The sequence below is a fragment of the Metopolophium dirhodum genome, chromosome 1 (assembly GCF_019925205.1).
Source record: "Metopolophium dirhodum isolate CAU chromosome 1, ASM1992520v1, whole genome shotgun sequence".
NCBI classification, from domain to species: Eukaryota; Metazoa; Arthropoda; class Insecta; order Hemiptera; family Aphididae; genus Metopolophium; species Metopolophium dirhodum.
In genome coordinates, this window is record NC_083560.1 from 62,521,438 (window position 1) to 62,537,757 (window position 16,320).

General features: G+C 27.1%; 1 protein-coding gene across 3 annotated transcripts; it reads left to right on the forward strand.

The window, feature by feature from the left end:
• Positions 1-5,158: 5,158 nt before the first annotated feature.
• On the forward strand, positions 5,159-16,077 carry LOC132935918 (uncharacterized). Of its 3 annotated transcripts, XR_009663363.1 has the most exons (16): positions 5,171-5,450; positions 6,798-6,967; positions 7,040-7,178; positions 7,254-7,328; positions 7,443-7,540; positions 9,820-9,897; positions 9,965-10,155; positions 10,707-10,900; positions 11,108-11,218; positions 11,500-11,611; positions 11,762-11,971; positions 13,567-13,710; positions 14,410-14,618; positions 14,720-14,827; positions 14,897-15,068; positions 15,152-16,077. XR_009663363.1 is itself a non-coding variant. In XM_061002563.1 (15 exons), the coding sequence occupies exons 1-15, from the start codon at positions 5,385-5,387 to the stop codon at positions 14,996-14,998; spliced, it is 2,007 nt and encodes a 668-aa protein (XP_060858546.1). In that variant the 5' UTR covers positions 5,171-5,384; the 3' UTR covers positions 14,999-15,138. The 3 variants fall into 3 exon arrangements, 2 of the variants coding, with proteins under 2 accessions (XP_060858547.1, XP_060858546.1); XM_061002563.1 differs by lacking the exon at positions 15,152-16,077 and having other exon boundaries at positions 14,897-15,138; XM_061002564.1 differs by lacking the exons at positions 14,720-14,827; positions 14,897-15,068; positions 15,152-16,077 and having other exon boundaries at positions 5,159-5,450; positions 13,567-13,819; positions 14,410-14,540.
• Positions 16,078-16,320: the final 243 nt, after the last annotated feature.

Below are 16,320 nucleotides of genomic sequence, written 5' to 3' on the forward strand. Positions count from 1 at the left end.
TATTATTTGGGATCCCAGATAGGTCATAAACGCGTAATAGTATTAGAATAAAAGTCCTGGGTAATAGTATATCTACAATATAGGGTATATAAAACGCATTGTGTGTTGACAGAGAAAAATACTCGACCGAACTTCACGATTTAAAGCTGATACCTAATAGATTGAACCAGTTATTTTAGAGTAGTTACTTTTGCTTACAATTATTGGTAACACATAAGAAAAATAGTTTGATAATTATTACTATCTGCCGCAGGTTGAATTAATATATTCCCATTCCCCGGGTAATTATATATACAGTTCTTAGATGATATTTACTAAAAAAATTAACAATGAATAAACAAAATATGTAGGTCAACATCTTATTAATATTGTTAAAATATATTATAACGCGAAGACGCAAAGACAGTACCTATAAAACGATATTTGTAAATTAGGTAGATAGGTAGGTCGTAGGTACTAAAAGTTTACACTAGCTAATACCTGTACGAATATAATACAGTACTACAGTGACTATATACGTGCCTACATATTATTATACTATATACCTAATGAGCGCCGGATTAGTGTGTATCGGCACATCGAGATTTTCACTTCTAAGCGGTCCATTTACATATTCAAAGGCCCAAAATTATGTCTATAATTATTATGAGCCAATCGTATTTTAAACATGAATTTATTTTCACTCACACTCACACGACCGGCCCAAACTTTAAGCGGCCCACCGACATTTTCTCGGTAGCTTGCCTAACGAATCCGCCGACCCTGTATCTAATAGTAGGTAGATACATCATAGGCATATGTGTTAATTTTCGTTCATTTCTTTCAGTAACTTCCGTGATCATATAATACATAAATAATGCAATAATATATTTGTAATATATACTTGTGTCTAGTGGTTATTGTAATGGATATTTAGGTATTATATTATGTTGTACCTATATATGCGTATTACTTGTATTATATTATATATAATAGTGGTCTGCAGTATACTGACTAAAATGACATAACCCAGCGATGCACTACTATATAGTCTATAGAGGGTAAGTACTTAGTAGTAAATTGCAATGTTTATTATAAATTATAATTTAATGTGCAAATAGTTCGATGGGTACTGTGTTTTTTTAAAAACGTGTGTGCTTACGACATTATGAGGACGTCGCACCCGCATATGTTGTCTCCGTCTTACACACGTACGGTATAGCAAAAACGTTTTGGCGCGGGGAAAGAACCGAGAAGGTTACAGTCATAACTAAGAAACGAAATTTTCACCAGATATAAAAGAGAAATTTGGCTGTACAATATAATTTTTATTTTTTTGATAGCACTTATACGAAAAAAGTTCTTATTGTTTCAAAATCCATTATTATTTGTGTTTTTCAAACTTAAATAACTTTTTTTGAAGTTTCGATAACGAAAAAATAAAAACAATATTGCACAGCCAATGTTCTCCTTTTTATGTGGGGAAAATTTCGTTTCTTAGTTATAGCTATAGCGTTCTCGGTTCTTTCCCACGCAAAACAGTTTCTGCCATGTTGTACTTATGTAAGACGGAGAGACATATTCGGGTGTAACGGGTGTAATATTCTAAACTCCTAATGCTTATGATATGGTCGCAACTAGGGTAAGATGTTTGGGAGTGCTGAAACCTAAAGCACAACATGAGAACCCCCCCCCCCCTGCAGGCTCTATTAATAACCTATTAATTATTATACAGCAGAATTTAAGATTTTGCCGCCCATGGACAACATTTTGGAGCCCCCGATTAATTTTTTATATTCAGTATTTTTACACAATATTTATTATCCACCAAAAATCAAAAACAACTGTCTTATGATTGCTAAATATATTATTATAAAATATAAATTATATATTACTAGCTGATCCCGTGCACTTCGTTGCCCGTTAAATATAGCAACTCTTTATGACTCAAACTTTGTTTATTATATTATTATTATTAAAGACCCATGGCAACCATTTATGGTTCAAGGTGGGCCAGGGTTTTTTTAGTGTGTTTACTTTGTGCAGTGCAAAAAAAGAATTTCAGAATGATATTTATTGTATATTATAAAATTATACCTACTATTATTTGATGTAAAAGTTTAACGAAAAATTAAAAAGAAGTTACCTAGTCAATATTGATTGTTTTTATTTTTATAAACAATTATTATTACAAATTACCTATTACAAGTAAATATTACTTAGTAGGTAAGTATCGCATTACTTATATTTTCAAACAAAATTTTAAAATTATTATTGACAATAAAAATAATGCATTAATATAAAATGATTTATATGTGGTTTATCATGGGTTAGTCCGGATTTATATGTTTTTACATAGGTATTGTTTCTGACTCAAACTAAGAAGCAAAGTTCAAATATTTTTTCAAAATTAGAAATTCGGATTTCTGGAAGTACCTATACGTATATTTTTTTGAGAATATTAATCCAACCATTTATAAACAAAAAAGTTTTAGATTTTCTTTGTAAATATTAAAATCTTTGTATGAAAACGTCTTTAAAATACAACAATTTTCCAGTTTTTAAAACTAGTAGTTTTTGACATCTAAAATAATTAGTCTTCTATACCACATGACGGTGCCGATGATAAGAAATATTTAATACCTACACGGCTACACCACCGAACTAAATCATTTATTATAATTTAATACTACCTCAAAGACCACGGTGGAAGGCGAGTATATGTATATATACACTATATAGTAGAGACCTGAAACGGCTGTTTTTCAGACGTGATTCCACATAGGTAGTTAGGACGAGCACCTCCACGTCAGACCTCTTATAGAATTAACATTTTTGGACTTAGAAAATATTCGAGCAATCGTATATTTTCAACGGCCAGCAACATTCGTTGATCTAGTTAGTCTAATTCACTTTATCTTGTAATTTGTTGCCACGTTTCTCTGCAAGTATTAATACCCGGCAAAATACAGTCAAAATTTCAACCAGTTTGCATTTGAGTATTTAACCACCCATCCTATCTTGTCATCATCCAGCGAGTTTACGCTACAACTGCAAACGAGTAAAATACACAGTCCACAGTCACAAATAATATATGTGCTAAAATATATGGTAAAATATTACACTGCTTTGACTGATCATAATATTCTATTATGTTGCCACATTTATCTACGGTATACGACAACAATATTGTAGGAAATATTATTTATCATTTATACAGTTATTATTGTCCTAAATATTATTAAGTATCAAATTACCAAAACTTTTTTTATGTAAATTACAATGGCTAATAATTGGAATAAATATGTATATATATATATATATATATATATATATATGAATTCATTTTACAAGATATACCACTATTATAGTATTATCATATAATATGATATCATATTCAACAACTTCGTTAATAGGTCTATGGTTAAACTTTAAACTGTTAAAGTATCTGTGGGTAACTTATTCATTCTTTAATAATTTAACGTTAATATGCGAAAATATTAATTCTAAAAGTTTATACATTATTGATAACCGAGGTTAACAAATAAAGTGGATTGCACACTAGGCGATTCGAACGTCGCATTAACCGTTCAAAATTAAACATGTACCTACTTTTATATGGGCTAATTCACACACGTAAATAAGACGCGCGTTCGGTTTCGTTTGAACGCTCATGTTTAATTTTGAGCGTTCGGTTGCGATTTGCAGCTAAAATTAAACAATATTTTTCCAATACATTTCTACTTTTAATAAAACACAGGCGATTCGGACGCCGCGATCGATTTGCGTTTATTTACATTCATTCATAATTTGTCCTTTCAACCTGTAGCAGTTTGTAGTAACCACCGGACAAATTATAACTAACTTACTAACTAAACAACAATCTCTAAAAAATGTTTGACACTGAACAGTTTATTGTTGATATGTCGAATGAAGAGGAAATATGCAGTATAGGTAAGTAATCATTTATGGTATATATCAAGTTATTACACAATAATATATAATTATTATTAAATAAAAAATATACAGAAAGTAAACTATACCATGACAAAAATGTCAAACTTGTAAGTTGGACAAAGATGGTTAAAAGTTTAAAACATGTTTCATAAACTTTGAAGATTACAAAGAAACCGTCAAAATGAATAAAATTGAGCATTTTTTATTTTTTAACTACATTTATATATTAAAATATGATAATAAAAATCATAAAAATTATTTAGATAAATACTTCAAAATAAAAACAAATTAAACATAATATATTTATAATATTTATAATTCCATATACAAATAATAATGTTTAAAAAATAAATCATAGAATTTAGTTGCTTCACTAAAACCGTAAAATATTATATAAATAAGAATTAATATGAATAAACTAATAAGTTAAACATAAAATAATACAAATATAATATATAGGTACATAATATTTTAGGTATACAATATTTAATATAGGTAATATATAATATTTTAGTTACCTACTTTAAGCATTTCCTTTTCCCGCACGCTAATTACCTATCACCTTGTTTGGACCCAATGTTTTCTTTTAATTTTGTCTCGTTGCTGTTTCTTGCTGAGTTCATGTTCCTCGTATAATGCATAAATTACGCATGCGGCTTCAATATCATCTAATACGTCCATATTAAAATAAAAAAAATAGACGAAACAAAATACAACGAGTAAGAAATAAGTATAATATTATGAATTGAACAGCAGACGTCATACACGATGGATGGTAACAGGCAACAGCAGTACTATAACCTAGTATACAACAAAGTACAAAGAATTGAATGGTTCAAATAACATTTAGCGCGCTTTTTATTTTTGAAAAATGCACACAAAGTGTCCAGTGTGAAAGCACAGAGCGATTTTAAAACGCCGACGAACGCGTCAACACGCTTCTAATGTGTAAGGAATGTGCGTTCGCGTTTTAAAATCGTGACGTTTTTAAAGCGCGGAGAGCGCGTTCGAATCGCGTAGTGTACAATCAGATTAAGTTATACCATATTTAATTTCGTTATAATAATAATATGATATTATGATATTTCTTGTAAAAGTTACAGAACAAAAATCAGACCTATACTTCATACTATACTATAACAGGTCAAGTAGGCAGTAGCCAATAAGTTACAGGTCCGTTAAGGCGCCCGGTTCGTTGTACCGATGTCCGATAATCCTTATCATATTTCAAACGACTGCAGCAAATTCGCGTTCGTGATTCCAACAATATTACGATAAGGCACAATGCTTTTTAATTTTTTTTTTGAAATGTTGTGTTTGATTAGCCGCGTCTTTAGTAATATTTTGATTTTGAAAAATTGATCGAACCGTACGATTATTGCGAACTTCTTTGTAAAAAATATCATTATTTTTATTTTAGTTAGTATACACGACACACGTACATAATAATGGCTTTGTGTCCTCTTACGTCCACACAAGTTTTGGAGTTCTTGCCTTTGAACACGTGGACCGAGGTAAATTAAATAGTTGTGATTTTTACTTTTGAATGTTTGATAATATGGAGTGTATTGATATTAGGTATTTATTATTAATTTTTACTTTTGTGTAATCACTATTATCATTGTACAAGGATTGTTCCAAATAGTTCATAGCAAACCTACATGCTTATTATAATTTTTTAACGGTGATGGCCTGCAGTCTTTGGTTTACACAAGTGCAATGGGTGCCCATGCAGTTGGCCCCAACATTTATTGAAGAACCATATTTCATATATTTCCTTATATAACAAACATTAAATACAATAATTACAAATATTTTAAACTTTTTCTTTAATATATTAATATTTTTTCCAAATACACCAAAAGCTCTGTCAAACGCCAATAGACAGTACTAAATATTTGGTTGCCCTTTTTTTAAATAAATATACATTTGCGCATGTATTTGTAAAAGTGGAAGTTATAAGTTACATTTGTCAGATAATTCGGCACAACGATGATGATGCAAACATGCAAAACTAGTGGGTCCCTGTATTTGTTGTTATTTTTAATTACTTTTGTTAAGTATCATATTCCAGTGGCTGGCGTTGGTAGTTTGGAAACAACAATTCTGTTATCATACTCTGCACAGTTTTGAAATAATATAACTATCTAGTGTTACAATTATATCTTCTTTATTTTAAAAACAATGATTTATAACATACATTAACTATTAACGTGCAATTATTAAAATAATGCATACTGTTAAACCTGTGTATGGTGAATATCCTGATTCTTTCAGCTTGTCATTCTCTATGATTCTTTAAATAAAAAAAATGAATTTCAACATATTATGGTAGTCCATTACAATTATACCTTAGTCCATGTTTTCTGATAAAATCATAGATCTATTATTTCTAAAATAACTATAATAATCATAAAGAATACATTTAAAGGAACCGATAGGGAAGTAGGTTATTCAGTTTAAAGAGATATTTATTCTATATTTACTTTATTATTAATGTAACGTTTATGAAATAATTAATTCCGAAACCCACAAACAGTTATATAAAGTGCTTAATAATGCACCAAAATAAGATTGTGACCAAAATCATTTGCTACATTTGTTTTAATAAGTCCTAACCTTTTTCATATTTACCATCATATTATGTACCATCCTGTGCCATTTTTCATCAGTCTGTGCCTGTATATAAATATGTTAAACATTAGATAAATATAAAAACAATGATACATAGTATGAAAAAAATATCACATACATGCCTAATACTGAACTGAATATCAATAAAATCATATCTACTACCTACCAGTGATAATCATTTTTTTTTTTTAATATTGAAGATTATAATATTAATTTTATTTTAACAGGTTTATTTGCAACCAAGTAATTTTAAAAATGTATGTTTTGTTTCAACCTATCATAAAATGGAAAAGCGAAAGAAAGACATGCAATCAATTTCATTGCAGAGTAGCTTATTTGATAAAGTTACACATTTTGAAGGATTAAAAATAGTAGCTGTTGAAATTGAAGGAAAATGGTAATTTTTTTAGTATATAATTAAGAATAATGTACTTTAATTATATTATACACATGTTCTGTGTTTATCAAGGTTCAGAGGGAAACTAATTAGTTTCAATGAATTTCTAACTGACAATACCATAATTCAACTAATTGATTATGGGAATGTTTATGAAACCAAATTAGAAAATCTGTTTGTACTTCCATATTATTTTATGTATGAACCATTAGTAAGTAAAAGTTATTTACAATTTAAACTCCCAAATGTAATTATTCACTTAATGTTAACAACTATTGTATTCTAGGCTTTACCAGTCACATTCAAAGATTTTATTCCAAAGAAAACAACATTTTCTATAAAACCCCTTCTGTCAGAGAGTGTAAATATTGAGTTATAACTTATAGCTAATATTATTTATACTAATTAATTTTTTTTTTTGTATTATTTGTTGTATATTTTATTATAATTGTTATAATTATCTATTTATTCTTAGAATCTACACGAAGGTGCTGTTCTTGTTGGTGTTAACTGTAATGATACAAAGTTGGAAAATTGTGTTAAAGAAAAACAGTTATTAGAATCAAAAAAAGAGTAAGTTATTAACTTTAATATTATTTAGTGAATGTATATTTTATTGTTGTTAGCAATAGTTAAAATTGTATAGTATAGAAATCTTTATTTGAATTCCACTCTTTTAGTACTTTATACAAATTTAAAATTGTATATTTTCTAGACGTCTTATCTCATTAATTTTAATAGAGCCCCTAATTCATTGTATTCTTTATAAAATAATTAAAGTAATGATCTACAGGTACTTTCATTGATAACTTTAGTTTTTTTTTATAATTTGCATATAATATGTCCTAATTGTTGTAAAGGTTTACAGCATGAACTAAAAAGTTATGGACTGGTCACGATATGGTAGGCGGGTGGTAGAGATTAAGTCAGTAATTGTTATGTTACCGAAATCATGCGATAGTGTCAGTGCCTAGTGGTTTTCATCAAAAATGCATATTTAGTTATAATCAGTGGTGTAGTGGGGCGTATACGCGGGTATACGGCGTATAACGACTTCTCCAGTTTTTGGTTGATGCGTATACTTATAATATAATTTGTGATACGCAGGTATACGGGTATACTGTATAGCTATAAATCAATAATATAAATAGTATTAACGAATAACCAATAATACCAAACATATTTCCTTGTGATCGTGTTCATTAGGAACTATTATTATTTTTACATTTTACACATCTATTTTTAACTTCATTGTATGGATCTATATTTATTATATATATATATATATCATACGTCTAAAATTATAAGCTTATCTATAACGATAGCCGACGCCGAGATTCACGGTCACATGCATTACTGAAAATAATTTTGTCAAAAAATATTATTTTATGTACCTACACTGTGTCACACAATAATTACATAAATATAACAATTGATCTACAAAAAATGATGTTTTCATTTATTTTTAATCATTTAAAGTTGTGATACCTAATTTATATACTACCGAGTATACATTTAAGACTATAAATATTAATAAATATTTAGGTTTTTTGACTTAAAAAGAAGTGGGGATAGGGGGTTAAGAAATTAACATAGGTAATCATAAACAATTTAAATGTATAATCATATATTTTAGGAGTATGATTGTAAACTTTAGAGACTCAATTGCGGTAAGGTAGTAGTAAAGTGTATGTAATTATAAATATATCATTAGTAATAGCGTAGTATATATAGTGGTTGGGGGGGGGGGGGGAGAAGCCCCCCACGTTTACATATCAAGCACATTAAAACGTATACTCAGTAAAAAAATTACGACTACATCACTGGTTATAATCGTGAATAAATTATAATATTACATCATCATTCATCATACATAGATTGAACAAGACTCAAAAGTACTTGCTAACAAGTCTAACTAAAATGTTGGATTTGTAGCAATAAAAAATAGCAAAATATTAAAAATATTAAATATTTATAGTATTTATTCTGGGAAGCTTGGAGTAATGCATTACGATTTCCAAGCTGCACAATATATAATTCAAGAATCAATTAATATAAATAATATTACTAACTTCTATATGTTCTTCACTAGAGTGTGTTACTATCGCATAGTTTTATACTCTTTTTGACCGGTATTTGGGTATACGTCAGGTGCGGATCCAGGAATATTTTTTTGGGCGGGCCCGTAAATTTAACCACATAAGATAATGCAGTAAAATTAAGATTTAATAAAGAATAATTTTCATTTAGTTATAAATATAATAATAGTTAAAAAAAAAAAATATATATCGACGACAATCGATATTTAGATAAAATCAGGTTAATCACACGGGCAATTACACATTATTAATAATAACTTATTATAAATGGTACCTAGATATAATGTAGTTTTGTTATACTCCCCATGCACGATTAATACATATATAATATATTTAATAAAATCAATTTTAAAACTTATAGTCAAAATTCTAAAATAACAACTTGAATGCCAATATTGAAAATTAAAATTATTGTTCTTGAAAATTTTGGGTGGGCCCGGGCCCACCCGGCCCACCCTCTGGATCCGCGCCTGGTATACGTGACCAGTCCATATCTTCTTCATGGTTTACAGCAATAAAACCTGCGGCCATTTTAGGCTTAAATAATGTATAAATAATATATTCTATGTATTTTATAAATGTTTATAATTGGTGATCAAAGCTAAAATTTTATGAATTTTGCCCAATGAATAAAAGATAATTAGGCATCACTGCTCTAAAGGTCCTTGGGCTTATAACTCATTTTCAGTTTACATTATGCCTCTATTGAAATTAAAAGTTTCCTTAATTTATTTATTTTTAAATTTGTTTTAGCATTAACTCTGCTAATGATTCGAAAATTATAAGTGTAAAAAATAATATAACCAATGGTCATGATAATAACGAATCAAGGTAAATATATTTTCTTCCATCAATATTTTGATAGAACAGTTTATATTTACAGCTTATATGTATCTAGAACTTTCAGGAGAGGTAGCTTCATTAGCGAAGAAAAACTGAACAATGTGCCATTAAAAAATGAGGATTATTGCATGTTGACTTATTTTGAAGATTTTACTTGTTTGTATGTTGGAAAAGCTATAAAATGTAACAATGGCAGTTACACTTTTGTTGATTATGATACTGTACGATACACTAATGAGAGTACAGGTAAAACTAAATTTATATTTCTTACTGTTCAAATCGTTAAAAAAAACTTGAGAAATTTGTAAATTCAAAATAGTTGAGTTTTATTGTTATATTATTTTTGTTACTTTTTCATTTTTTTCAGACTCATATTTTAACCATCTAAGACTTGTAATATTGACAATTGGTGTTTTACTAACCACAAATTTTATATTTTAATATTCAAAGAGTTCACCTGAACATGATGATAATTTATCGCTGCATCGATTTTTTACATATTCCAAAATTCTATATCTTGAAATACCTTCATAGCATCTTTTTCTGTCTTAGTCAAGTATTGGTAAAATGCATACAGTTAAAGAAAATCAATCAATTGTGATTAAATATTTTGAGTATAACCTTAAAACACCATATTTGATAATCAAAATTGAAGCCTTACTAACTAGTATAGTTTTCATATAGCAATAATAGGTAGTTGGGGATAACCAATAAGTACCTTATTTTGATATTCACAATTATTTTATGTCATAAACTACAAAACAATTAATTTATATATGTATTTTTTTTATTACTAGATAAAGTACTAAAGTATAATCCAGTTGTGGGAGACATGGTCAAAGTTTTTTCATCTGAAAGTGATGGTTTATATTATAGAGCAAAAATATTAAAAAATAATAAAGGTTGTTATGATGTCTTCTACATTGATTTTGGAAACATTGAAACAGTTCCATCAAATGTTATTTATGAATTGGCTGATGAATTGAAGAAGGTATTTTTTCGTATACTTTTCATTTATTTTTTCATTTTTAATGATTTATGTTTTGTTAAGATCAAGTTTTCTATGGTTTTTATCCATATTACCCCAATTTGAGTAAAATCTGTTTTTCAGTTAATAATACAAATACAATTATTATTTATACATGTATAGTCTAACCTATATTTATTTATCTATTTATTTTTATTTATACAATTTCAGCCTGGAATGGCTGTTAAAATAGGACTCAGTGATTTAAAAGATATTCAAACAACTAAACAAATTAAAGATATGTTTGAAACATTTTGTTACGTTGGAAAGCCATTTATGATTGTACGTAATGTATACTTTAATTTTATAATTATAATTAATCATCTAATAAGAAAATACTATATATTCAATTTGTTAAATGTAGCAATAATGTTAATAATCTATCGCGATAACATCGACTAATGCAATACAATTTTATTATTATTATTTGATACTGATAAGAAACAAATATTTTTAGTTCAAATAGAATTTTACATACACTATTATAAATATTATATTTATGTTCATTATAATTTTAAAATAAAATGTTATTTAAGTGTATATATATATATTATTCTTTTTAGGAGTTCAATGAAAACTATAAAAATTGTCTAGAAAATGTGAAATTAAAAGATGTAGAAAGTGGATCATATATTAATTCTAAATATTTAATGAAACATACAGCAACACAAACTGGTAATATTATCTAGTATCTATCTTTTATTTTATTTGTTGAATAAAAAATAATATGTTTTACAATTTTTATCACTTTATGAATCAAATCAAACGCCTGTACTAATAGATAAAATATACTTCAATAATTCATAATAATATTTTGATTTGTAGAAGAATCTATTCAAATACCACAAAACATTACTGAAAACGAGACAGTGCTAACAAACACACCAGAACTAGAAGTCATATCAAATATTGAATTGAGAACTGGCGATACCGTTTTTTGTACTCATTCTGAAGATTTTAACCTTAACATATGTTCTAAAAATAATACTACACCAGGCAATAGTAGTATGATAATAGATTCTAAAATGACAAATGGTAAAATAACTCATTATTATCGATTTCAAATATCCCTATTTTTATCAAACAACTAATGAATAAACTTTTTCTATCCCAAAAATTTGCTGATTAACAGCAACTTAAAAGATAAAAAAAGGTGGATAAGTGGATGTCGCTCTGCTGTACAGTAGGTTATAAGTGTATCAATGTAATGGATGGTGTTAAATTTGAATTCAATGATATAATATCATTGTATAAAAAAAACGATTCTGAGCGAAAACGGTCAGTCAGCCTATGATATTACCAAGTATATATGATGATATTATTGTGAATAAAGTAATTTTTGTATAACCTATTTATGCGGAGCCTTGTTTTAAATTTTAAATCCTTAGCCATAAAAGTTAAATATTTTATACATTTTTAACTACAAAATAATTAATAAATTATAAATTTAATAAATGTTGTCAAAATTTGAACTTTAAATGCTTATAAAAAAATTGTGCCTATGTATTTTTAATATTTTTCAACTGCTATTAGAACAATATATCAGGAGCCTTATATTAAATTTTCACGCTTTTTTACCCTACAAATAAAATTTTATCGATATTTATAGAAAATAAAACTAAAAAAATTGAAAACTGACAATTTCCGTAAACTGCTCAAAAAGAGTCAAAATATTTTCAAAATATTATGGTGTATAGAAAATGCTAATATAAACATTCAGTGAAATTTTCAAGTATCTACAGTCATTTGTTTTTTAATTACAATAAAATAAGAAAATTGTTACATGAGTAATCAAGTGAATATCAAATGTTGTAAAAATATAAATTTCAGACGCTCATAAAAATTTAATTTAAGTTTCTTGTAGATATTTTTTTTTTGATAAAGGTAGACAAACTTATGAGTAATCTTATATTAAATTTTCTAATCTTAGATTTAAAAAGAAAAATTTTTATGAATTCTCGACTCAAAATAATTTGCTAATTTTCGTGATTTTTCAGTATTTTGTCAAAATTTGAACTTGAAATGCTTATAAATAAAAACTGTGACTAAGGATTTTTAATTTTTTTCATCTGCCTTTGAAACAATAACCTAGGAGCCTTCTATTAAATTTTCAAGCTTTTTTACTCAACAGGTAAAATTATATTGATATTTATAAAAAAAAAAACTAAAAAGTCTGTAAACAGCTCAAAATAAGTCAAAATATTTGGAAAATGTTATGGTGTATAGAAAATGCTAATATCAGTCAAATTTTCATGTACCTACATTTGTCATTTGTTTTAGAGTTGCAACAAAAACCAAAATCAATTTTCTCGAATACAGATTTTGCGTAAAAATTCCTGTTTTTCCTTAATTTTTCTTTTGTTTTTCACGTCGCGTTTGAAAACTACTGAGAAATTTTTACTTTTGACCTCCTAAAGGACCAACTAGATTCACTTTCCTATCAAAAAAGTTACTGTTGAAGAAAATCCAAGCACTTTTACTGTCCTAAAAGGTGATGAAAGACACAAAAAAAAAAATCGCTTCGCTCAGAATCTAAAATTTGTTTGGAATTCTCAATTATCTAAATATATTATGTTCATTGTTTATAGTGTATTCAAAATTATTAATAAAATATGTATTTACATTTTCAGGTTCAAACAGGGTTTCAAATAACTGGCTAAGTGGTGATCACGTTGAATTTCTATATGGAAATAATGTCAATAATATTTTTGTAAGAAATATAAAATTATATGAAGAATTTAAAACTGTGTTGGACCAACTAAAAGAAGAAAACTGTAAGGTTCAATTTTCAGTAAAATATATTGTTTCTAAAACTAAAAAAAAATTTGTGATAAGCAAATTTCCAATGCAAATTTCCAACCTAACCTCACACGAGTGATTCAAGTAATTTAGTAAACTAACACTTAAGTAGAAAGGGTGTGCATAATATCAGGGGCTATAACAATTAAAACTAAAACTAATGGTTTAAAAACAGTACTTAATATTTTGCTTATTTGTGATAATTTTTGGAGTAAAGCTTCTTTCTTGAGGTGTGGGTAGAAAAATGAAATGACACGTTTGTTTATTTATTTAATTTGCAAGTCATGCCCGGCGGTGGCGGCGTGTACGTTTGTTTTTATTGTGTTGACTTTTCTTACTCTCTCCCTAATTCACTTAAATTTTCACGGGCTCAAATACTTAGGAAAGAAGTTTTAATTGCCCAAAGTGTAATGGTGGGCTCACACACTCTCACTTTTTGATATTGACAAATTTTAGATAAGTTTCTGTGTAATGTTTTACGTAAACATTATTTCCAACTGGTTTAACTTAGTTTATACTTTAAATTGGTTATGAACCATATTTTAGATATTTTATTGTAAAATAAAAATGTTACTGTTATTAATTGTTGTTGTATTTAGTATATAAACTTCTTGTAAATATTAAACTGAACTTGTTTTGATGCGCATAGTATATGCTAACATTTATTTTTATAGTTGAACATTACACACCAATAGTCGCAAAGACTCGTGAATATGTGGCAGTATATTCTGAGATTTATAGAGGGATTTATAGAGGTAGAGTCTTGAAGCCAGATTCTGACAATACAAATATGGTCAAATGTACTTTAATTGATTTTGGTAAAGTTGATATGATTCCATCTAAAAATGTATTTGCATTGCCTAACTATGTTTTATTAAACAAAGTGAGTAGAAAATATTATGATACTAATACTAATACTTAATAAAAATAATTATTCAAATAGCTAACCGAATTTATTGTAATTATCACAATGATATTTTTTAGATACCAACAATGGTTCGTAGAGTTTCACTTATTGGTGTACACAAGACCTCAAATATTAATACGATAATCCAATATCTATCTTCATTGAACGGAAAAACATATGTTATGGTATGTTTATTTTAAGAGTATACCAGCATAATATTTTTAATAGCTAAAAACTATATTTTGTATTCATAGGAATACGATATAAATCCTAGACAATGGAATAGACAAGAAGTTGTATTAAAAGAATTACAAAGCAGTGTGTCTCTTAATGATGAAATCCAAAAGTTACATTAAAATGAATCATCTCTTAGGGGAAATTTTCTTCAGCACAGAAGATTGAATAGAAAAACCTATCAGTAATAATGTATTATATTTTTTTAAATTTAATTATGATTTAATTATTATGAACAAAATATATTATTTTTACTTTTTAATTTTGTGTTGTAGGTATATATTATAATGTCTATGATGGTCATGTAGATACTAAATACTAATGTGTATTGCTTACTATTACATTAAGAAATCTGTATTTATATATTTTATTAAAATTATATTTAGTAGGTATTAACGGTTATTATGAAAAAAATCGTTATTAATAATACTTAAATTATTGTAATAAACCAGGTATTTTGTCTATTATTTTAATAACAAGCTTTGTGCATTACTATTATTATAAGTAACAAATAATGTGTTGGATTTGAATTTAATAATAAATCATAGCATATGAAAAAAAAATTCTGAGCGGAGATGGTGTGTCATCCCAGCATTCATGTATAAATATTCAAATTTAATCATTAGAAACCACCAAGAATAACATATCGTGACATTTTTTAAATCAAACGCTCTTAAAAAAATTAATAATTCTGTCCGGCAAACTTTTTTATTTTATGAAGGCAGAAAATTTGTTAGGTATCTTGTATTAAAATGTCTAATGTTAGCTTTACAATTACATTTTTTATTAATTTCTGACTGATTATGAAGTTCGCCAAAATTTTAACTTCAACTGCATATAAAAAAAGCTGGTAAGTGTGTGTCGATCTGCTGTACAGTAGGTTACAAGTCACTATAATCGATGGTGTTAAATTTGATTATACGATTATAGTGATTATACGAAAAATAATTCTAAGCGGAGACGGTTTGTCTGCCAGTAGCCTAGGATATTTTATATTATACTACTAGCTTATAATACTAGCTGTTCTAGCCAACGATTTGTATTTTTAATAAATATATTTGTAGTAAACGTAATGCCATAATTGTGTTATGTTTTAACCGAAACCAATTTAAGAAAAAATCAATTTTGTTATATTATTTTGTTATTTTATTATATTGTAACCCTAAAAAAAATAACCGTAGATGCACGACATTTTCACAAAATTGTTTATGCAACCATTGAGTTTTAGAAATATTATAATTCATTTTGAGTTATATATAATATAGGCATAAGACAATTTTGACTTTTATTAATTTTTTTTAACTATTTTTATGGGTAATAACGTCCTCTTACCAAAAGAAACAACGATTTAATATTTGATTGTAAAACAAAATGTTGATTTTATAAATTTATATAAATGATGACATATTAAAAATATTTGACACGGTTTGAGTAATTTATAAAC

What these genes read in the sequence shown, in the direction of transcription:
- LOC132935918 (XM_061002563.1), top strand. Translation starts at nt 5,385, where the DNA reads ATGGCTTTGTGTCCTCTTACGTCCACACAAGTTTTGGAGTTCTTGCCT. An exon ending in CTTTGAACACGTGGACCGAG is followed by an intron (nt 5,451 to 6,797) that starts GTAAATTAAATA and finishes TTATTTTAACAG; the next exon opens with GTTTATTTGCAACCAAGTAA. An exon ending in AGATTCTAAAATGACAAATG is followed by an intron (nt 11,972 to 13,566) that starts GTAAAATAACTC and finishes TTACATTTTCAG; the next exon opens with GTTCAAACAGGGTTTCAAAT.